The following is a 25,165-nucleotide window of genomic DNA, read 5'->3' as shown; positions in this document are numbered from 1 at the left end:
CTCCCACCTGAAACCCCTAGCAAACGGGAGACTCCAACTTGATGTGCGCAATCACGAGCGCGAAGTTTCTTGCGGCTGGGGTCCAGGGCCCGCTTAAGGGCCCTGGAAGTTTTTAATAGGGTTCTAGATGCAATGCTATCTCATGCTATCTCAGGCTTATTTTTCAACATACGATGGCAATAAAGTAAGAAATCATTTCAAGCGGGAGGCACAGAGCTGGGGCGGGAGAAATCAAATCTCAAGCGGTAGACTGGGAGATTTTGCAAAAATGGGCTTTCAGTTGGAGATCTTCCCTCAAAAACAGGAGAGTTGGAGTCTCTGTTTTTTCCCCATGCATGTTACAGCAGTTATGCCAGGCGCTGCAAACCCACGAGCCCACTTGCTGAGGGCAACCAGAACTTTGCTGTTTGGCAAGAAAAATGAATTGATTCTTGTCCATTAAATGTAAACTTGGTCCAAATGCTAATGCGGGCAAACTTGGGGAGGGGAATTTTTTTTTTTTAATGCTTTGCAGTATGCGTTATTGGTAGAATGACATTCTTATTTTTTAAAGAAATCCCCCCCCCCCCAAAAAAAAAATAATATGATTGCAATATTAAATAGTTTTTGTGTGTTTTTTGTATACCAGGTACACACAAAAAATAATATCAAAATGAATGATTAATATCAAAATGAATACAGCTCCCTTTTGAGGCAACCTGTTATGCTGATATCATGTTGACTACACTTTTAATAGTTAAATGTGTCTGACTGGCTATGATAGTTTATGACAAATTTTATAATGATAATCAAAATTGTTATGTCATGATAAAAGGGCCCATTATGCAGGTACATTGTGTACTACAATATTGATTAGTTCACTATAATAAATTATTAATTAAGTAATGTCTCGGCCAATATCTACTTGTGATTATTCCATCACGTGAGTACACAGATTACAATTTTTACATTTGCATAAGAATGATGGACAAAAGTCAAAACCTCCACCTGGCAATATACTGTACCATAATACACAGTGGAACTAAGAATTCATAAGTTCCTTCACTTGAAAACAGTCCCCCCTCCCCCCCCCCCCCCAAAAAAAAAAAAAAATAGAATAATAATGATAATAAAATGATAATAATAATACAAATAAAAAATCAGATGTGAACTCAACCTCAGAGACAATCAAGGTCTTAGAGCTGCACGCTAACCCATTTTTTCTACTGGTCCGACTTGTCTGTTGGACCAGTAATGAGTATGTACCCAGTTTTTCCATTTCTTACTGGTTCCCTCCTGAAAAGGTTACTGGTCCGACAGCGATTTTTACTGGTCCTGGACCAGTGCCAGCGTGCAGCCTTGCCATAGCCTGCAATGCAACAATGGCATCTACATTCATCAAGCTTTAAGTATTAGCCCACATTTGCAAACCCACAAAAATCAAAACTGCATAAAACAGGTCCAATATGACTTCAAGTACAAGTTATAACAGTAACATACCTCACCTGTTGCTCTTTGTCTATACCATTCGATAAAAGAAAGAAAATCATCGTTTTAAAATCAATTTTCAAACCGGGTCAACCCGACCCAAAATCGAATTACGAGCGTGGGCTAGCTACGTACATGTAACTTACACATGTATCGCATGCATGTAGTACGTACGTGGACCGGAGCTAGCGAGCGTTATACGCATGCATACGGTGCATTTTCATTTATTTTTATGAAAGTAATGGACTAATTGGAACGAAATTTTGCACAGGTGTTACTGCAATCATACCCAAACTCCATGCTAACTATGAGACCAATTGCTGCAGGTTTACAAATGTGGGCTAATACCTTTAAGGGCTTTAAGAATAATAAAATGCATCTCAGAATTTCTCCCTCCGGATGTCGATCATGACATTGACTATGAACAATTGCACTCTTCTCAATTTTTTTATAATATGACTAGTGGCATCTTGCAGTTGCAACCATGGCCACCTCCAACTTTTGCAGTATTCCTGTAATTTGATTGCTTGAAACAACTCAGGACATCTGCAAATATTTGTTATCAACCATTCAGCGGACACAGTGATCCTGTTTATCTCTGAATGGAATATCCCTGCCAAAGTATGGGACTTTGAATGAGGAAGATACACGGGTCACCTTTTTGTCTGTTTAATTCTAGATCCAAGAAAAAAGGGAAAAGGCTGTCATCTAACAGTCCTGACATACCATAACAACCATAACATCGTAGGGAAGTATGTATCGTCATATTAAAATGAATTCTCAGCTACACATGACAAAATTTTCTATCCTTCCCCCCCCCCCCCAAAAAAAAAAGAAACCTTGATAGCAGGAGGATGTAAGAATTAACAAAAAAATAAATAAGACAAAATAAGCATAATCAAAATGTCTAGGTTTTGGCAAAGATATCCTATCAATGACGAGACAAGACATCTTGTAGTTCCACATATAGCGTATCGTTGAGGGCGCTGTGTGCATCGCATGTGAACCCCAATCACCATCATGAAGGCTGACCCTAGAGAATGACGCACTGGCTCTCTGCACTCTGCTCAGCCGGCAGTTGGGGCATCTCTCGCAAGACCTGCTCCCCCCGCCGGTAGCTGGTGGTGCGTTCCTTGCTGGGGGTCAAAGGGTAGATCTCGTGGTGATCTTGGTCGTCTGCGGCAAGCGCTGTTTGATACAGGGTCGAGTCGGGGTCGTCGCTCCCAGTCGTCGTCTGGTTGCTGCGTGCATCCTCGTAAAATGTCTCTTCTCTCTCCTTTATAAAGTGTGAAATGATCAAATGAAAGGGGATATTCTAGCCTTGTCTTAGATGAGGTATGGAGCATGGAATCAGAACTTGTATGATTGAAACTACTATGAACTGTTGTCGTTATGGATATCTGTAATCATTATACAGTGGACTCCCATTACAACGAAGTCCTTGGGACTGGCAGTTTTCTTTCGTTATCTCGAAATTTCGTTAAAACCGAACAAACACTATGAACACATTGAGCAGATGTTACGGCCTGAATGTTTACTTCATTGTAACCAGAATTTCGTTATAACCATGTTTGTTATAACGGGAGTACACCATATTCCAATTAGTCTACAGCAGTGTCATAAAGAGAAAAAGGTGTGTCTTATGGACAAGAGTCCAATGAAACAAAAATAAGGCAATTGCTATTTTAAGCCACATTCTCTTTGGTTAATTCAAAAAGTGTACACAAGATGAGTCCTACAGGTTAACTTTTCATGACCTTTCATGACCTTTGACTTTTGTATGTGGCCTTGGACAGCAGCTTGACACAAAGGTCTGGTTTAAAAAAAGAAAAACAAACAAACAATAGTCAATAGATTGTAGGTTGGCAGTGTTAAGACTACAAAGGGCTCCCTCCAGGTGACTTACTGGTGCCTTCCTATGGGACTTATCCAGTGGGCGGGGCCCACGATGCTGCAGTCTCCTCACTTTCCTCTTTGGGAGCTGGGGCGGCAGGGAACGCGGGCGCAGGGACGCCCTCCTCAGCCGGGGCGGGGCCTCCGGCTGTGGGGTCGTATGACGTCCAAGGGGCCACCTCCTACTGATTCGCTGCGTGCTGGGTGGCTGAGTGGGCATGGTGGGTGCCTTTAGGCCACGCCTACTTGCCCTCTGGTAAAAAAGAAATACAGATTGTATCTTTGCTATTGTAGTTCATTCTTCTGCACAACTGATCTACACTATACAGCATCAATATCACACAACACTTTAATGCAACTAGAAACCGAGTGCTGTAGCAAAGAGCCAATACAGTATGGGAGCTGATGTATTGTATTAAAGACTGAATTGACATAGAGTGTAGATTAATAGCTCAGTTTCAGACTGCATTGTGTCATAACACTAAAGGTGAAAACAGCGATAGTTACTGGTAAGCCACTACGCTGATTTCTGGGTTTTTCACTTGACATCTTCTTTCAAGGAGAGAAATTCTGACATTTCTTATATTATGTCAGCTGTACGTAATGCTGGTACATGTCATATACGTCAAATTTAGACAATTAAGGAGCACTTTCGGTTGAAATGTGTTTTCATTTTTCCTGCAATTGACAATCATAGTACCATAATACAATTTGGGAAAATAGTATTTCCATTAAATCTGCAGTATTTTTGGCAGAAGAAAAAAAAAGTTCAATACTGGAAAAAAAAAAGAGTAACAGCTGGCATCTCTAAAATTCTAAATTCTTTGAGCAAACGCAGCAAGGAATGTTCTTTCGATCTTTTCTACAAGCATTTCTTCTCTCCAAGGCCAAACGAGGGCGCACTCACCTTTCTCGTGTCCTCTTTCAGAATGTCTTTTCTCATGGGGTACAACATGTCCTTCATGGTGGGCGAGGCTGAGACTCCTTCCTGGAGTGTCAAAAGATTAACCAATTAGATAACGGGAGAATAATAAGATGCGTCTGCTCTATAGCTTCAGCATCTTACAAAGACAACTCACTCTTTAAAATTTCCTTTACACCTCTCCTTAACCTCACAGAAGAATAACAGTAAGTATGAAAACATATACATCAGTATATTAAGGAATGGCTTGCACGACGACTAGGCTGAGACCCCTTCCTAACGTGTCAAAAGGGTAACCAATTAGATAACGGGAGAATAATAATATGGGTCAATCCACGTCAAATCAACCAATTTTCAGACAATTTGTAACCCGACCCCCTTCAATTTTCTTTAAACTCGCACCAAATGTGCCCCCAAGTGTCTGACGGAAGATTCTAAAATATTTTGCCCCAAGGTCAAACGGTTGCTAAGATACGGCCTCCCATAGCAACCAATGCGTGGCCAAATAACTGAGTTTAAATAAAATTTGCTATTTTTGATTGACTGCTGCAGCCAAGTTAGATGAGATACATTGCTCATTTTCTGTAAACTTGAAGAACATTATGATACTAACATGCACAATATGTTACGGCACGGATTTGACATTCGGTTATTGCGCAAGAGGTCACCGAAAATGGCATTAAGCGTCAACGTTAATGTTTTTGGGTGCATGTTTGGAAGCTGATAACTTCAAAATGTAATTAGCTTAGAACCCAATATTATGCATATATAGAGACTCTCACTTGCTCTACACACCTACCAAAAATCGGCCAAAAAGTATGCTCCGTTTTCTTGAAGGGCGCCCTCAAAGTTGGCTTTTTTCAAAAAGTTGCCAAGTTCAAGGTCACAAATCACCACTCGTCCCATCGAGGAGTGACACCAATTTTTGTGTATTGATAGACATTAACCTATATTTTCATGGGTTACCAAAAAACTTTTGTAACCGTCATGTTTAACAGCTTTTTTATGTATTTGAAAATGGTCGTAAACACCCAAAAATTGACGTAAATTGACATATAGGGTTTTAAGCATATTTCAAATGGTGATAAATCAGAGATGAAGTGCCAAGACACAATGGTATCTTCTGTGATGATAGTCTGTAACTAGTACCAAAAGGACATACATCACAAATTGTTTTGTCTTATTGACAATGACCTTGAAAATGCATCTGAAAATCACAAAAAATAGTATATTGCTCAATTTTCTGTGACCATAATGGCGCTAAAGTGTGTTTACATCAATTTTTAGTTGTGTGCCATTTCAGTACTCATGGTGACTTTAAGCTGAAAACTGCTAATCATGTTCCATTTCTATTCTATTTCAAGCTACAAATAATATTTGAAGTCATCTCCAGATATTTTGACCTTGACATTGTTCTGAACACAGCTGTAAATTCCTTAATATTAGCATTATTCCCAACACACAAGTGATTTACAACTTTGTACACCATTTCAAACCTGAATTTCTCTCAGACAGAATGCCTGATCATATTTATACTTACAGTACTGGTAGTCTGTAATGAGAATTTAGAGGATGTAGTATCAACTTATTTGTCTCAAAGACATTGACCTTGAAAATACAGCTTAAAATCATAAAATCAATATTCGTTCAAATTTGCAATACACACTTTAATTAAAAAATAAGAAAATGGTGTTTACAGCGACTTTGAATTGTGTGTAATTGTTGTATATCAATGATGTGTTACAGCCTATAATTGCTAATTATTTTCCCTTTTGTTCCACTTGAGCAGCAAATAATATCAAAAGTCATATGTACATATATCATTTGACCTTGACCTTATTTTAGAATAGCCATAATGCCTCAAAATGAGCATATTCACCACACATTGAGCACTACATCACATTTCAAAATTGATTTTCTCATAGACAGAATGCCTAGTCATGTTGATATTTGCACTAAAGGTAGTCTGTAATGGGTACTTTGAGGATCTATGATGCTCAGTGCACACACTTACAGTAGTGTCCAATTTATCCAAGTTGTATGCCTGTAGAAAATGGATGCATAATCACCATTAACATTTTAGCCATACAAATAGAATAATCAAAAGAACAAATTTCAAGACTACTTCCATCCTAATAATGTCATTGACTTCGAATTTCTGGTTCTGAATTTCATACACTAGGCATTCTGTCGATGAGAAAATCAATTTCGAAATAATGTTGTAGAGCAGTATCTTATGTGTGTTGTGAATATATTCTTATGCTCAAAGGCATTTATGACTGTTTTTAGAATAATGTCAAGGTCATATGATTTTTGATATTATTTTTGGCTCAAAATGGAACAAAAGGAAGAAATAATTTGCAATTATCAGCTGTAACTCATCATCAATATAAAAATCATACACAATTCAGAGTCACTGTAAACACCAGGCTCTAATAATGTGTATTGCAAAATATTTTTAACGATTATTAATTTTTATGATTTTCAGCTGTATTTTCAAGGTCAATGTCATTTGAGACAAATCAGTTGATACTACATCCTCTAAATGCTCTTTACAGACTACCAGTACTGTAAATATAAATATGATCAGGCATTCTGTCTGAGAGAAATTCAAGTTTGAAATGGTGTGCAAAGTTGTAAATCACTTGTGTGTTGGGAATAATGCTAATATTAAGGAATTTACAGCTGTGTTCAGAACAATGTCAAGGTCAAAATATCTGGAGATGACTTCAAATATTATTTGTAGCTTGAAATAGAATAGAAATGGAACATGATTAGCAGTTTTCAGCTTAAAGTCACCATGAGTACTGAAATGGCACACAACTAAAAATTGATGTAAACACACTTTAGCACCATTATGGTCACGGAAAATTGAGCAATTTACTGTTTTTTTGTGATTTTCAGCTGCATTTTCAAGGTCATTGTCAATAAGACAAAACAATTTGTGATGTATGTCCTTTTGGTACTAGTTACAGACTATCATCACAGAAGATACCATTGTGTCTTGGCACTTCATCTCTGATTTATCACCATTTGAAATATGCTTAAAACCCTATATGTGTCAATTTACATCGATTTTGGGGTGTTTACCACCATTTTCGAATGCATAAAAAAGCTATCAAACATGACGGTTACAAAAGTTTTTTGGTAACCCATGAAAATATAGGTAACTGTCTATTAATACACAAAAATTGGTGTCACTCCTCGATGGGACGAGTGGTGATTTGTGACCTTGAACTTGGCAACTTTTTGAAAAAAGCCAACTTTGAGGGCGCCCTTCAAGAAAATGGAGCATACTTTTTGACCGATTTTTGGTAGGTGTGTAGAGCAAGTGAGAGTCTTTATATATGCATAATATTGGGTTCCAAGCTAATAGAATTTTGAAGTTATCAGCTTCCAAACATGCACCCAAAAACATTAACGTTGACGCTTAACACCATTTTCGGTGACCTCTTGCGCAATAACCGAATGTCAGATCCGTGCCGTAACATATTGTGCATGTTAGCATCATAAAGTTCGTCAAGTTTACAGAATATGAGCAATGTATCTCATCTAACTTGCCTGCAGCAGTCAATCAAAAATAGCAAATTTTATTTAAACTCGGTTGTTTGGCCACGCATTGGTTGCTATGGGAAGCCATATCTTAGCAACCGTTTGACCTTGGGGCAAAATATTTTAGAATCTTCCGTCAGACACTTGGGGGCACACTTGGTGCAAGTTTAAAGAAAATTGGAGGGGGTCGGGTTAACACCATTGGTTGATTTGACGTGGATTGACCCATATGTTTACTTTGGACTCCAGCAAAATTAAAAATATCTTCAATAAAGCCACAGTATCGTTCTGAAAAAAAAAAAAAAAAAAAAATGACAGAAGCTCAATTCACCCTGAATTTTAAATTGCATGGAACAATACTGAAACACATTTCTATGAATATGGGGCAAAGATGCCAACCAGTGTACACAGTATTGCCATATTTGGAGGTCTGAAAAGATGTATTTTTGGTGGAAAAAAAACAGTATTTTTTCAACTTTCTTGCAGTAGACTAGTGCAGTGATACAATTTCAGAAAAACAGCATTTTCCTTGAAATTTTTCTTTGAAATGCAGTATTCTGGGGAAAAAACAAAAAGTACCAGTTATCATCTCTGATCGGGGATAAAACTGAATTTCTGAATTGTACTTTTTTTTTCCTTGCACAGCAAAAGTGACCATGACACAACAGGTAAATTTTTTACATAAATTTTTGTCAGTCATTCAATTCTTCCTCGCAAACCAACCTCCTCCGACATCTGCTTCCGGCGCAGGCCGCGGAGCCGCATGCTGGAGGGGAAAGGGGTGCGTCCCGCATCCCTGGTGAAGGCCTCCTCCTGCTGCCGCAGGGCGGAGGGGGTGCGGAGGGAGGCGCGGTTGCGGCGGTGCGTATTGATGGCGCCCTGCAGGTGGTCGATCCATGAGAGGGCATCGTCATGGTTGGTGGAGTACAGGAGGAGGTGATCGTCGTTGAAGGAGAGCTGGGGACCACAGAGAAATGAAGGTGAAAATTTCAAATGAAAATACAAAATGAAATATAACTTAAATAAATTGAAATAGAAGTGGCAGAGAGACAAAAGGTGCAATCAGATTGGCACAAAAGATTGGATTAAAATTTGAAGATCGCGATCTTTAAAGATCTTAAAGTTTTGCCAGTGTGACTGCAAACTTCCCGCAAAACCTCTCTTGAAGCTTCCCATTCGAACTATGGATATTTCCCCAACCCCTGCCAAACTTTCCCAATCTTTTGCCAGTGTGACAGCTAGAAAGTGAAATTTTGGGATCTTTGTCACAGGACCAGTCCACCACCTGTTGTCAGGATGTGCCTCAAAACGCACGGCTAATGCATTGTTTGAATACCGACTTCACATTCTATGGCGACGTACCTTGAAGAGTGCTCCGGCGCCCTCTATCCGCTGCTCGCCGAACACCAGGTCCACCTTGCAGTCCTGCAGCTGGATCACCCCGGAGACTGTGTAGGGTTTGGCCAGCAGAGGGCGCTCCAGGCTGGTGTTTTGCTTGGCGTAGATCAGGATGTCCGAGAAGAGGAAGAACATGCGCTCGTGGGAGCCCGACCCGTTTTTGGTGACCTGCAGCAGCAGTTTGAAATACATGGGGGCCGGTACCATTACACATCATCCACACACTAGTTGACTTCAATCATTCATGCAATTACCTACGCCAAGGAGCTTATTGTCGCTGGGGCGACAAGACCTCGTATCTACAAAATGTCAAATGTTCAGGGGAGTAAAAAAACATGGCAGCCAAAGCACTATAACAAATGGGAGAGCCTTTCCTTTGACATGCTGTGGTGGCTTCTTTCTGGGGGTAAGACAGCTAAGATTTGGACAGGACATCACTTAATTGATTATCTGACCATTAATCCAAAAAAGTCATTTTCACCAAAATTTCAGATACAAGGTCTTGTCGCCCCAGCAACATTATGTTTTTGCCACCATTTGTTTGCTTGCTTGTTTGCTTCTTTGTTTGTTCGTTTGTTGGTGTGTCTGTGTGCAAAACAATTCAAAAAGTTGTGAACGGATTTGGATGAAACTTGCAGGAAAAGTCGATAATGACACAAGGAACAGATGATTAAATTTTGATAGTGATCCCGAAATTTTTATGAATTTTTAAATCATTTGATATTCTACTGATTTTAATCACTCATAAAACTGTCAAATCGCTCATAAACTGACAAAGCTATTTCTTCAGTCCAAATAGATTTGACCTAGGCGAGGTTGACCGTACTCTGGTCACATGATTGCTATGTATTTCCACTCTTCTTGAATTCACAGTGGTGATTTAGAATAACTGAGAAATACCTGATGACTGAACGTTGATGACTTACCTTCATAAGTGGGCCTTCTTTGATGAACTTTCGGCCGGGGAGGAGCAGTTTTGGTGCCCGCCCGCCGAGCGACTTCTGGATGTCCAGCATCTTCTGGAAGTTCTCGTGCTCCCGGATGTATTCATTGATGCCTTGCGTTACCATGGAGATGTTATTGAGTGCATCTGGAATCATACAGAAATGACAATAAAGTGACAGGTTTGAATTTGTGGAAAATTCTGAAAATGATATACTTACTTCTGTTGTTTTTTAGTTCTTTTGCATGTGTGCTAGTGTCGTGTACTTCATGCAAACATAAAAAATATTCAAATAGTTCACCAACAAATCTTCGATGATGTTACAGCATGGGCACAATTTTTATGAAGGATATGGTTTGTATGTTTTTCTGTCTATCTATACCCATCCTAACAGGCCAGCCTGCATGATTCAAAATGCCTTCATCTAATTTCATTTGCAATAAAAGGAACTGAGTTACGATACTTTCAAGTGAAGCTAGAAACTTGTGGCATAAATCATGCCCTTCATCTTGCTCCACTTAAAGAAAGGGTGAAAATACACAGACTGAACATATCTGAAGTCTTTGGCATTCCTTCCTTTCCAGACCCAGTAGAATTCTACACATGCCTGAATTTCAGGACCAAAGTGAGGTTGGTATCAGCGGATGATAAAAGAAATCTAAGTTGACTGTAATTTTACGACAGATAGATGAACAATATCAGATGAGAGGAATATACAAGTATTTCATCATGGAAAAGCTAGTGACGAAACATGTTCACTTGATGTAATGACTAACATGAACATGATAATTTCATGCATTGAGCAAGGAAGAGGCTGCTACAGGAAGTGGAGCTGAATGCAAGCGAGAGTTGCTCTAGACGATACCCACAGGAATCTGAAATGTATGCAGAGACGGTTGCTACGGGGCGTGTCCCCTCGCCTACCTTTAAGTTTCTCGTAGTCCGTATGACTCTGTTGGGTGTGGTCGAGGAGTTGCTTGAGTAAGAGTTTGTACCTGTAAGTGTGTGCACATAAGAAGGAAAGAGTTCTCAATACTTACCTGCTTCATGCATGGCACTTTCTACTGCTCACCACTACACTAGAGATTACAGACATTGTGTAGCTTTGTAAGAATAATTCCCCTTTCAGACAGTAGAAAAATCTCTCTTGTAATCATGATTCTCTATTTTAAGAAGAATCTTGATTGCAATTGAGATATTGATGTTCTTGGTTTGTTCCCTTGAGAGATGTACCTAGAGTAGACACCAAAACTAGAAACATCACTGATGGGGAGTGATATAAACGCTTCTCAGTATTGTCTTGTAATGGGTAATGTGCCAAAGTCTCTTTCAAATGCTTCTAAAAATCTGAGGAAGTTCTCTACTTAACAGATTTTTTTTTTCCGTCATACTATCACCGAGGCAACACATTCTTCCTACACATGAAGCAAAAATTGTGTGCAATATTTCAGTGGAATCATGACATTTTATTGTTCGTGTTTGTTTGTTTGTTTGTTTTTTACATGGCCACTAAAAAAAACCAATGAATGCGTAAAGGTAAAACAAAACTAGATATGTCGCTATGGCGACTGGTATGCCTCCACCATAATGCATGATTCTCCTAATAGGTCTATAGTACATGTGGACAATGTGTGATTACATTTTCACAAAATTGGCAAAATATTAAAATGACATGTTTGTCACAAATGTATTGAATGTTCACCTTCCTTGACCTATGTTTAATTGGATGAATAGGAGAGCATGTATTTGGGGATTTAAGAACTTTAACTTGACTTTGACCCTTTCATAAGTTTATGCACTGAGTAATTTTCAAGGTATGGAGAAAAAGTGCAATTTCCGTATTGAACAGTAAATTGTTATCATTTTCATCTGGCCTTTGATTTATAAGAGAATCACTGTCAGGCAGAACATACATAAATATGTACTAAGTTTCAAGATAACTTGAGCCACTTCCGAGATATGGAGAAAGAAGTAAGTTCAGCACTTTCACTTGATCTTTGACCTTTGACCTTCTTGGCAAAAAAAAAAAATCCCAGAGAATCTCTATTGGGTTATACATGCATACATCAAGTTAAGAAAAAACAATCCTGCTGGCATTGCATAAATATAAGAAAAATAGTAAAATTTTGAAGTATTGCCCTTGACCTTTGACCCCTGACCGTTGACCCCATGAACCCCAAATTCCCTAGATATTCACTGCCAGTCAGTACATGCATATATACTATGTTCCATGAAGATACCTTGAACAATTTCCAAGATACAGAGAAAAAAGTGAAATTTCAACATTTTACTCGACCTTTTGACCTCATGACCCTAAACTGTGACCAGAGAATTTTAATTGGGTAATACATGTATACACTAAGTTTCAAGAAAATATCTTCAGGCATTGCATAGATATGGGGGAAATAGTGAAATTTTAAGCATTTGACCTTAACCTTTTGACCTTTGACCTTGAGCATGTGCACCCAAAAGTTGATAGGCACAACTTCACCCCCTAATACACATACATGCCAAGTTTCATTAGGATACCTCAAAAGGGTTTTTAGTTACGCTGTCCACAAAATTCATTACGGACGGACGGAAGGACGGACGGAAGGACGGACGGACGGACAACCCGAAAACATAATGCCTCCGGCACCACTTCGTGGCGGAGGCATAAAAACAAACAAACAGTTAGAAAGGCTTAAAAATTCATCTTCCAGCATTTAAAACTTGCTTGCAGTGTACTGAAAACTTGTCTGGCTGATGTGGTTTGCCAGGATAATGAGTTGTTCTGGAGCACTCCGAGATCAAAACTGTAGAATAATTTTGATTGTAGTACACCAATCCTATTTCTGAAGCACCCTCCCTGTTCAGTAGTATGAAGGTAGAATGCTACATGAAGATCGATGGTGACCTGGCAATAGCAATTCCCGACAAGCTACATGAAATTCACTCTCATGCGGAAGATCGATAGATGTTTCTATGGCCCGATTTCTTTATCACAGCATTATTCCACACACTCTTATGCATTATGTGTCTATTGTAGAGCAAAAACTCAATGTAAATTGTACCTAGGCACCCGCTGTATGGGTGTGATGAGTAGCGCATGTAGGCTGAGACTCCGGCACTCAGGCTTGCTTTCTTGCTCTCTCAGGAATCGGTTGAAGTCCGACGTCTTGGACTCCCACTCCTGAGAGAGGGGAACAATCATGGAGGCATACGTATAAAGAGGCGGTTGCCTGGCAACAGACCAAAGAGCAACAACATCCTCATTCATCTTTTTGTGTCATGTTTATCTGCAGTGAAACTTAGATTGGAGTAAATGATAACAGTGGTGGCCTGATGCCAGCTCCATTGGTCTAAACCTGCTCAGGAGGCTTCACAGCACCCTGCATACTTCCAGCAAAGAAGGGTAGAAGGAGGAGGAGGAGGAGGAGGAGGAGGAGGAAGAGGAGGGGAAGAAGAAAAAGTAGGAAACCATGCAGACACAAAATTCAATCGCTGATCCATTCATCCATCTATCCGTCTATTTACATGTATCTACCTTATATCTCTGTCTCTATTAAAGTAACTACAAACAAACGTATAACAATAACAACTGATAGATTTACAGGCTTGAATTCATGACGGCAGATCTAAATTTACTCCATGGTTTATGCAAATTTCTTCTGGGTAAATGTGCGCATTACAGTGTAGATCACACATGCCATCACACATCCCATAATGATCACGCACTGATAGTTGCAAGTCAAAGGTATGTACAATGTATTTTGTGTTTGTTTCAGTCCACAGATTTAAATTCAAACCATAGATTTCATTTAAACCACCTTTGTGAAATGGGACCATAAAATCCCAAATCTGGCTGGCAGCTCTAGAGCAGACCCTCCCTCCAATTACCTGCAGTAAATCCATGGCCTTCTCAAAGTTGTTGGCATAGGTGGAGTAGAGCTTGATGTACGGAGCCAGCTGGAGGAACGCCTCCCCGATGCTCATCTCTTCCATGTGGGCGAGGAGTTCTTTGTTGATTGCCTGGATGGCCGTCAGGTCGCCGAACATGATCCGCACGTCGTTCTCTGGCACGATCCGCAGCCGCTGCAACGGTCTCATGAAGTACTGGTCGGGAAAGAAAGAGTGAAAAAAAGTACAATGCGTGGGCCAAGGTAGTATTAATGAATGATTGAAATAGGATTACTTTCACCTTTCCTGCAATAAACATGTGTGGTAAACAAGTTTGGCATCTGTGCTGGCTGCATGCCTCTCAAAACAGCACCAGAAAAATCCCACGCCTGACTACATTTTATTCTTACCCTTGCATGAGCTTTGCTGTAACACTGCAGGAAAATCACAATTTATGTCAGTGCCTCCCACAAGCCATCAGTATTCGCCCCCCCCCCCCCCCCCCATGGCTACACACAAGAAATGCACGAGCTACCAGGGTTACACTCTGTCACAGACAGACGTATGTAGTTACATGCAGCAAGACCACCAAGTCCGTCACACATCTCCATGACAGTATCAAAAGTTTGCTTCCAACTCTCAATTTTTTGTTGTAGTGCGAATAGAAAGCTCAGACACTGCAATGTTTAATGTCGCTAATTCCTTCCCAACGAGAATGGGCCCATGAATCAAGCATCTGAGCTGGCTGAGGAGACGCCAGGGAAAAGAGTGCCGAGTAGACTCACTGTGATGACGATGTCGAGTTGCTCCAGGTAGCGGCGCTCCGACGCAAAGATCTCCGTCACGATCTTCTCCCTCTTGCGCTCCATCTTGTCTCCGCGGGCGAAACGCTCCTGCAGGAATCGCTCCAAGTCTTGCTTGATCGCCTCCTTGCTCCCGCGCCAACTGAGCGACTTCCTCACTTTAAGAAAATACAGAAAAGAAAGCAAAAGTGGTGTTTAAAACTCTTACAAATAAGCAAAATATATCAGATTTCATGCACACATCCCCCGATGGGTTTGCAATGGTTCGAAGAAAATTTGATTACAGGAATGGTACAGGCAAGATATAATTCATTTCAAAAGTTTATTCTTCTGATTCTTCAGCAAAAAGCCTATTATAAATTACTGGAGATTGACAGTACAAGAGAAAGTGGTGCTTTTACAGTCCACTATATAGGACACCATATCATGGGTTATACCAGTACTGACGTAAAAAAAAAAGGCTATTCCATCATTTTGCTCAATACCCGCCAGGGTGATCCATGAATTAGAATAATTTGGATCGAAGATCAGTTAGAGGGATGGTACAGTATTGGTGGAAATGAGAATCATGGGTTTTTAACTTTCTGCAAGATACCAAGAAAACACTTATGAAGTAGTACAGAGCATACCATTTTAAGAGGAATTTAAAGTTTATTTGATGAAAATCGGGTTGGGAATAACTGAAACATCAAAAAACAAAGTAAAACATTTGAATCGCTCTGTTTTGGATATCTCATCCACTTCAAAACCAATTTTCATCAAACAAACGTCGAATTCCTCATGGAATTACATGCTCTTTCATATTTGATAAGAGGTTTCTCATTATCTCACAAAAAAATGTTAGAAACCCGAAATTAGGTCTTAACCAAAACTATACGGTCCCTTTAATATGCATACTTCACTCAAAATAACTTGGCATTTTTAAAATCTTTTCTAATTGCTTGCAGGTTTTTAAAAGTTGACCAGTCCCATTTCATCTTTCTCGAAATAAAAGATGTACAGTAGAATTCAAAGTTGCCAATTCAGTGAGGATATAATGATTAACTCCCACAGCAGAAATACCTCTAACGGGATTTGATATGGGTTGTTAAAAAAATACACTGTACGACAAACGGGTAGGGTACCATGGTATACACTCTAGATGGGTCACACTTCTCAATTACAGGCCCAATTTGGTTCTACAATCTTTTTCGAGGTCAAGGAAGATTAAGTATGAATCTTTTCTTTCTTTCTGTTTTTTCAATTGTATTTTTGGCCGACATTGCAGCCCAACCGAGAGAGCTTCGTGATCTACTCATTGGTTGAGAAGCCGGGGTCTAGATAATCATGGAAAACCTTACCCTTCTTTTTCCTGGCCGCGACTGAATTCTTTCTCTTGGTCCCCGGTGATGACATTGATATTGTAGATTGACCTGGAAAAAAAAAATATGAAAGTGTGTTTCAGTTTTGAGTAGTAATAGAGTATCGGGATCTACTCCAATTTATCACACTTTTGTACATGACAAAATGACATAATTCTGAGGTTAGTCACAATGCACGTTATATGAATGATTTTAAAGGACAAGTTCACCTTCATAAACATAAGGATTGAGAGAATGTAGCAATATTAGTAGAACACATCATTGAAAATTTGAGGAAAATCAGACAATCCGTTCAAAAGTTATGCATTTTTGAAGTTTTTGTGCAGTACCCGCTGGATGAGAAGACTACTGCAGTGTATGAATAACTTAGATGTCACATGCGTACAACAATATAAGGAAAATATAAAGAGAATTTCACAAAATTCCATCTTTTGAAAAAAGTACACATTCCCCTGACTCGTTACCGATAAATGTTATGGGTAATATTATTCCCCCTGCCTTTAGAAAGAGGCAAGTCAATTGCTCTTTTATTATGCGAAAAAAGTGAAAATATGTTGAATTTTCTTTTATATTTTCTTTATACTGTTGTACGCATATGACTCACAAGCTGTAGTAGTCTCCTCATCCAGCGGTTCCAACACAAAAATTTAAAAAAATCATAACTTTTGCATCGATTGTCCAATTTTCCTCAAACTTTCACTGATGTGTTCTACTAATATTGTTGCATTTTCTCAATCCTTGTGTTTATGAAGGTGAACTTGTCCTTTAAGCATGATGCCGTCAGCCAGCAGCCATTGTTATTGATTAAAACAAAATTTCAGTACAGAGCACATGATATTGAATAGAATGCAAGGTTGTTGAGATTTTGTTTATATATAATATATCCTCTTTGAGGAAACCATGAGCAACATGAGTTTAATATCACTAGACCACTAATGTTTGGCAGACCATCTTTACAATGCAGCTCACTAGGAAGAAAGTTTAAACCAGTCTATGGCACTAGAGAACAGAATTCAGTTGAAGAGACACCACAAGCATACAATTATGTAACATTTGACCCAAAAAAAAATAATAATAAAAATAAAATAAAAATCTGCCTAGAAAGTATAGTGTCTGTCCGGAGGAGTCTTCCATTTTCTATTTTTTATCAGCTTTCCTCCGTAGACAATGAATGAAATGCAACATTTGACTGAAAGATCGGTCTGTATCTGGTCGTCAGGGATTGTTCCGCGGAGACTGCGTCTGGCTTCACAGATCTCCTCCCCGAGGCCGGAGGAGAGCGATAACGTCAAAAAAATAAAAGACTCCTCTGGACTGGACAGACGGATCTTTCTGTCTACCCCCATACATCATACATGTCCCAACGCAACGTCAGATAAGAAGCCCAACGTGCAGAGACGGATACCATCGGTCTAAGTTGTGTTTAAGTAATAGTACTATTCCATTATTAATGAAAGTCAAGTCGTAGAAAGATTAAGTTAGCGTTGTTGTACCCTATCCCAACTCTTTCTGTAACGTCAGTTAACAGTTGATTAAACTTAACGTTATTTTTTTTAAATAAAAGGGAAAAAATATTCGGTACAAATGTGAGATGGTTAGCATGGTTATTAGTCCGAAGCCCCTGTCCTGTCACAACATTAATTCAAAGCACACTCACTCAATGAACCAATATCAGCACACATGTGTTAGTTCACTTTAATAGTATTGGCATGGAAAGTGAGTGACGTTATCCCAAATCATACCAAAGTCTGCAAAGAGGTTTAAGAGAATCTATGGAGTATGGTAATCACTAATGTTAGTTATAGGGCCTAACGTCATTGACCAACAAGTATGTCTAAGGCGATAAACTTCTGACTCTAGTTCTCATTTAATGACATTAGCTGGGTCAGTTGTTCGCTTCTTAGACAGACATAATTGATCACGCTATTGCGTATGCGCTCCATACAATCACTAGGCCTATATCGGTACACTTGCGTTTATTGACAAGAGTACATGTACTATCTACTAATAAGTTGTTCGCGAGCGCTACATTTAACTTCGTAATATTGTGAATGAGCATTTGGCTTGCCGTAGACGTTTGTGTGGTCATTTTTCAAAGGGGAACCTTCTTCGTTGGATCAGAGCTTTCCTTCAAGATCGTAAACAACAGGTTGTGCTTGAAGGAACCAACTCATACCCAGCTACTGTCATCTCTGGTGTGCCCCAGGGGACAGTACTTGGCCCACTCCTCTTCTTGACCTACATAAACGATCTACCAAGTTTTGTCCAGTCTGAATTTCGAATGTTTGCAGATGATTGTCTCCTTTACCGACACATTAGCTCACAGACGGATGCAGACAGACTCCAAGAAGACCTTACCAACATCCAAGGGTGGGAAACCAAGTGGCAGATGTCCCTCAATCCATCCAAGTGTGAAGTCCTGAGAGTGACCAACAAGGTGAAAAATGTCATCCATTCTTCTTATTCTCTTCATGGAGTCAAGCTTCCAGTTGTGGACAATGCTAAGTACCTTGGAGTACATATTAACTCAAAGCTAAGCTGGAAGACACATAGAACTTTCTATAGACAACACATGTAAAAAGGCCAACAGCACACGAGGATTCCTCCAGAGAAACCTACATGGCTGCCCCAAGAAAATAAAAGAACAAGCCTATGTGACATATGTCCGCCCTATCCTTGAATATGCATCAACAGCCTGGGATCCTCACTGCCAAGACCAAATCAGGAAGCTTGAAATGGTTCAAAGGCATGCCGCTAGGTTTACTCTGGGAGACTTTCACCCTCGACACAGTGTCAGTGAAATGCTACACTCCTTGAAATGGCAATCTCTTGCAGAAAGAAGGGCCCAGCTGAAAGTCATCATGCTGTTCCGCATCTTACATCAACTGATTGCTATTCCACCTGAACCACCCTACATCTACCCGGTAACACGATCATCTGGACGAAGACCTACTCAATATCGACAACAATTCTGCAGGACCTCTGGCTTTCAAAACTCCTTCTTCCCAAGTGTCATACTCTTCTGGAACCAGCTCCCGACCAGTGTGACAGCTGCTTCTTCCCTCGAACAGTTTAGGAGGCAGCTGGTCGGGGTGACACTGCGTCAAATCTAGTTGGAAGAGGAGCTAATTTTACTTGCACAAAGAGCACTTTTTACTTTTTATAGTGTATATTACATCAATTGTAACAACAAAGAAAAGCATCAAACAATGCAGCGTGGCACACTAGTTTCAGCACTGCACAAAGTACGAAAATACTCTTTCCAGAGGTCAGTACTTCACCCGGAAGAAGAAGAAGAAGAAGGCGGCGATGAATTGGAGAGCGCTGCAAAGAAGTGGAGAAAACAACCAGAAAACAGGAGGAAAGAGTGGAAGAGGCGAGTCAAAATGTTTACTGATTAATCCTGTATATACTGTATTTTTTCCAGATAGGTTGGAAAACCAAGCTGGAAAAAATAATAATAACACTAACAGTTAACGTTTAGGCCTAACCATTTTTACGCGGGGCGAACTGGGTCAAAGTTCAGAAGCGTGTTCGCGTGTTCCCTCATGAGGCGTGGGGGCGGTCCTCATGAGGTGGGGCAGTCCTTGTACGCGGGAGCGGTCCTCATGAGCGGGTTTCCCGGACTGACTTGTCGGTCAACTAACGTTGCACGGCCTTGCTGAAAAGCAGCTTCAAAGCTGATAGCAGGCTTTTTACCGTGTTGAAATAAATAAATCAAATCGAATCAAAACGTCACAGCTACTATTGACTAGCCACTGCACTACTTATCTACATGTCCTACGCGCACACTGAATGTCTTGATCAACACGTTGTCGTTGATCACACGTCTTGCGTGTGGATGTGAGTCAGCACAGATCATGGCACTGCACTCGTTGTTAGCGAATTCACCCTTCCCATCGTCACATCAAAAACTCACAAACAGCAAACATTTACACGCACATACCTCCGATTTTCACGAAATCGTCAAATGACAGGTGATTATATATGGCTACACTTTTAATACGGCTGTTAGAGTGTTACCAAAGAATGTTGCGCGTCTTCTCTCGCTCAGAAGTCGTGACACTCCGATGTCCCCGACATTTTCTTGTTTTGAATCTACCGGCGTGACGTCATCACGTGCTTCGAGGACGTGTTTTGATTGGGTGATAAATCTCAAGGCATTTATCGGTGTACTAGTACCTGTACACGAGTAAGTGAGTGAGTGAGTGAATAAATGAAAGAAAGAAAGAAAGAAAGAATGAATGAATGAATGAATGAATGAATGAATGAATGAATGAATGAATGAATGAATGAATGAATGAATGAATGAATGAATGAATGAATGAATGAATGAATGAATGAATGAATGAATGAATGAATGAATGAATGAATGAATGAATGAATGAATGAAAGAATGAAAGAATGAATGAATGAATGAATGAAGTACAATATGGGGGAAATTCAGTTACCAGGGGGATAAATTAAAACGAACATTCTCCCCAGTCTACATGTCTGATTTTGCAGTAATAATCCAACGTGCTTTATTGCAAATTTTGTTTTACGATTTTTCTATGTTAAATGTTGGTCTTGGTTCACTCCAACAAAATTAATGATGGAGAAGTCTCTTAATTCTTTGATAACTAGAATTTCTTCCCCATTATTCCCTATGAAAAAAAAAATGATAAAGTGTTCATATTGCATTTTATCATTGATTACATTTCAGAATAGACAAAATGAAATGGCCAACTGTATTTGTAAAAAAAAAAAATAAAATGAATAAGAAGCAGATGGAAAACAGCACAAAAGTACATTGTACCAGAGAGATAGGCCTATAACAACTGGTAAGCAATACAAGTTGCAGCTGTAAATGTAGAGATGTAACGTGACTAACAGACAAAGGAAACATTTTGTCGACTAATATTTCTTTGTTTTGTTTATTTTTTTTTCTGGTGAGTTAGGTTTGCTTGCAATAACCATTCACTGTCAACCAACTTCACCACCCCCCCCCCTTTCTCTTCCCCCTTCTCTCTCTCTCTCTCTCTCTCTCTCTCTCTCTCTCTCTCTATATATATATATATATTTATATATGATATATTTATGTATATTTATGTATACATATGTATGTATATGTATGTATGTACTTAGTATTCATGTTTTGTTTGTATATATATATATATATATATATATATATATATATATATATATTATATATATATACACACATATATATAATATATCTTTATATATAACATGTATATATATTATATATATATATACATGTATATATAAATACATGCACATGTAGGTCATATTTATACATGTGTATACATAATTATACACATCTATAAAATGAGTTTAAATTCAAACACTAATATATCCATTTGTATCAGCTGGAGATATTTGGGGTTGAAAGTGATATTGAAATGCAAGGTAGATAATTAAAACATATGTGATAGTTTAAATTACATCAAATACATTAAATATTTCTAGTAATGTAACACATGCAGTATAATTAAAAAGATTCAATTGACTGTGTGTGTGTGTGCGTGTGTGTGTGTGTGTGTGTGTGTGTGTGTGTGTACAGTCAACTGAATGGGCCTATTTGAATTTTCTATAAAAAGCATGTTTAGAGAAGTTTGTCACATTCTACATGTTTTGAGCTTACAGCACATGAGTCCCAATTTCTCAATGTTAGATTTTTTTGTAAAGACAGCAAAGATGTGTTTTTTCTTTGCTAGTTTTTTGTTTGTGTTTGTTTGTTTGCTTGTTTGATAATTTGTCTGTTTGTTTTTGCCAAAGTCTTTCCTTTCACCTTCAACCAGGAATCACAGCATTATGGGAAGGACTGATTCATCCCAGAAGGAATTCACTCAAACACTTTTTTTTTTCATACTCTGTCAGATTTATTACTTTTTTCCATTTTTATTCATTTATTCATCTTTTTTTTTTGTTTGTGGAAATGTCCAGACAAGAATACACATTTGGCCTTACACAGCACTGACATACTCTGTTCTACAGTAAATGCCTACAGACGCCTACAGTACCAATGGTTAGGTCACCAGTATGAAATTTTAAAAGAAATACAAATATCATTCGCCTAAACACAGCAGGAACACTGTACAATTCTCGGATGGTTGTGGTTGGGTTAGGGGTGGTTCCCCCCCCCCCCCTTTCCTTTTCCATTCCATTTCTCACATTGGGAGGGCAACATTCAGCGTTACAAGCTACCTTACTAATGTGACATGATGGTCAGTGTTGATCAAATATATCTACAATCAGTTGTTCATGTACTGGATGAATTTGGCAATTTTAAGTGACAAGATCTAGGTAATAATAATGTTGACAAGTGTTGTAACACTCAACGAGGAGACACAACTCCTATTCACTGGATAGGAGAGACAGTCGTCACGGCAACAGAATGGGCACCTGTTACCTTGACAACTGATGAGTCATAAATTTGTCCCTTCTTTTGTTGTTCATTTAAACTTTACATATTTTTATAGTCTGCAATTTTCTTTTTAATTTGCCATAAAATGGGAAGGCGGTGACAACAATAAATTAGCATGCACCCTTGTGACTAATAAAAAAAAAAAATCTAATCAGTCAAGAGTCCAATGACAGAAAAAAAAATATTATCAGAAGAACCATGATTTATTGACCAAAATTATTTATAAAAACACATATACCTCTAAGGAGATACTACACTTCAATGATGTTCTCATAACTTACTTCAACAAAACTATCTGTAATGAAATCGCAACCAGGGGGCCAACAGTGATAGGCCAATTCACTAATATAGGCATATTTAAGTATAAATTCAGAACGAAGGTTGTTCCAGCCAACCAGAAGGAGGGCCTCAGGGTTTGCCTGACATAGCAATTACCACTCCATTCATACCACACTGCCAGTATGGAAATTTATTTACTGGGGACAGATGAATTTAGCAGTTTCTTGCTGTCCTGAGGGGATAAAAGTAGAGAAAATTCTATAAATTTTAACACATTAAAAAAAGAAGGAGTGGTGGTGATTCAAAACTTCAGGGTTTTGCCATACTAATTTATGAACCTTGCAAGAGGGAACAATTAAGGCTTACCTTAAAAATCTAAGCAGCCACAAGACAAAATATATTGCAAAAAACATAGGAAAATGAATATAAACATATACATGTATAACCTACTTTAAATGCCCTTGGGAGTTTAACTTGCAAAATGCTGACATTGTGAAAACAAACAAAAAAGTAACAAAAAAACAACAATTACAGATTAAACTTGAAATCTTAATTTCCAATTGAGGGCAACAAATTTCTTCACTCCTAATTCAAAACTGTCTGTTGTGGAATTACCATCATGATGTTCCACATTAAGGATATTAGCACCATTTCCTGACAACAAAATTCAGGAGTAGAAATAACATTGTTCATGGCAAAGATAATATTTCTTGCAATTGGCATCACAATAGGAATCTTGTGATATTTCACGCATTCAAGTCTGTCACTTGAAGCTCCCTTTGAGGATCAACATATTAATCAGAATAAACCATTTCAGCTCATGAAATAGTCTGTTATAGCCAAATCACAAACTGCACAATTCAATGCCTTTTGCAACAAAGTCAGCACTTGGAGTTATTCCAATTGTAATTCAACTCTTTCAGAAACTATCACAAACTCTGTCGATTTGTTTCTTTGATTCATGCTAACCATTGTTGTTTTGTTGTTGATTTTTCCTCTTTTTTGAAGGGGGAACTGTACCAATGTCCATTCACTGCCCCAAGTGAAAAGCTGCGGCATGCAATTTTGAGGAGTTGTTGCATCTACAAAGAATTTTAGAAATCAGTGTCAAGACCATATATTACGTAATACATGGTCACTTATTTCGACAAGAATTTCACTTACTATTATGCATGCCCTAACAGTGCTGAAAATATGTCCACTAAACAGACACAATTGGAACTCATGAATATAGCTCTTCATCACATTCTCACATATTTTTCGAATTTCCGCAACTGTGATTTTTTTCTTTTTAGGTCATTTAGAGAAAATTGTTTATTCTGTTATTTTGCCATCTAATAATGCTGCAGTTGTTTCTAGGTTGTGTGACACATGGCTCCATTGGGTTAGTTGCACAAGAGAAGTATTTACTACGAAGCACAATATCTAGTCGTTACGCACATTACACTATTAACAGAAACTTTTGAGTCGTCTTGGTGGGAAAAACAAAATGCCTCGATTGATAGCATTCCAGTGGGAATATGCAATATTCCGCAAACACCCGGCAAACATATGAATATTTAAACTTATGAATATTCAGTAAAGATCAACTGTACAAGAAAAATTATCAGACTAAGAATATTCAGAAGTATTTGTAATATTCACACTTAGTATCTCTTAGATATCACTCCTTTTTATTGTGTGTAGTTCTTTTTCTTTTCATTGTAGAGCTGCATGTAACCCGTAAAATTTCACTGAACACCTTTGAGAACAGCTGAAAAAAAAACAAGAATTATTTACAAAAGAAAAAAAAAAGATAATGGCACACTCGGAGAAGAATAAAACATATTTCAATATAAGATACACTGATATGACCATACATTTTTTTTTTTACATACTTTAGTCCATCACCTCAATAACATTAAAACACAGACTCGTTCAGCAGATTCCAGAGCAGCAATGATGCAAGTAAATCACACTCCACATCATTAGATAAGTACTTATGCAAATAGCAATGAATATGCATGACTCATGCATACTTCATCATATTCATGTACATCTTTCATCTTTTTTTTTCGATGTGTCACCTCCTATGTCTGTCACACTGACCTGTATCCAATCCAGAATAGTTGGGTTACGGAGTAAGCCCCGAACTCGATATATTTCGGGGCAAACTTTTTACGAGCAATTGTTGGTCCCATCAGAAAAAAAAAACACAAGACAAAATGATATTTTCAAAAACATATGATGACAACAAAC

At 38.6% G+C, this 25,165-nt stretch overlaps 1 protein-coding gene across 1 annotated transcript; it reads right to left on the bottom strand.

The window, feature by feature from the left end:
* Positions 1-2,500: 2,500 nt before the first annotated feature.
* LOC139725503 (rho guanine nucleotide exchange factor 39-like) lies at positions 2,501-20,299 on the bottom strand. The gene is made up of 13 exons (XM_071636590.1): positions 20,165-20,299; positions 16,198-16,269; positions 14,840-15,015; positions 14,055-14,270; positions 13,229-13,347; positions 11,100-11,170; positions 10,159-10,322; positions 9,197-9,400; positions 8,558-8,791; positions 8,195-8,206; positions 4,268-4,348; positions 3,374-3,589; positions 2,501-2,740 (listed from the first exon to the last, which is right to left on the bottom strand). Exons 2-13 carry the CDS (start codon positions 16,250-16,252, stop codon positions 2,501-2,503), a joined length of 1,788 nt encoding a protein of 595 aa, XP_071492691.1. The 5' UTR covers positions 16,253-16,269; positions 20,165-20,299.
* Positions 20,300-25,165: the final 4,866 nt, after the last annotated feature.

This window comes from Diadema antillarum, unplaced genomic scaffold, assembly GCF_040938485.1.
Source record: "Diadema antillarum isolate AM-2024a unplaced genomic scaffold, OU_Dant_1.0 seq00000048_RagTag, whole genome shotgun sequence".
NCBI lineage: Eukaryota > Metazoa > Echinodermata > Echinoidea > Diadematoida > Diadematidae > Diadema > Diadema antillarum.
Note: the sequence above shows the minus strand (reverse complement) of the source record. Positions and strands in the feature narration are given on the sequence as shown.

What these genes read in the sequence shown, in the direction of transcription:
- LOC139725503 (XM_071636590.1), bottom strand. Translation starts at nt 16,252, where the DNA reads ATGTCATCACCGGGGACCAAGAGAAAGAATTCAGTCGCGGCCAGGAAA. An exon ending in AACTCGACATCGTCATCACA is followed by an intron (nt 14,271 to 14,839) that starts GTGAGTCTACTC and finishes TTTCCCGACCAG; the next exon opens with TACTTCATGAGACCGTTGCA. An exon ending in AGTCCCATAGGAAGGCACCA is followed by an intron (nt 2,741 to 3,373) that starts GTAAGTCACCTG and finishes TTTATAAAGGAG; the next exon opens with AGAGAAGAGACATTTTACGA.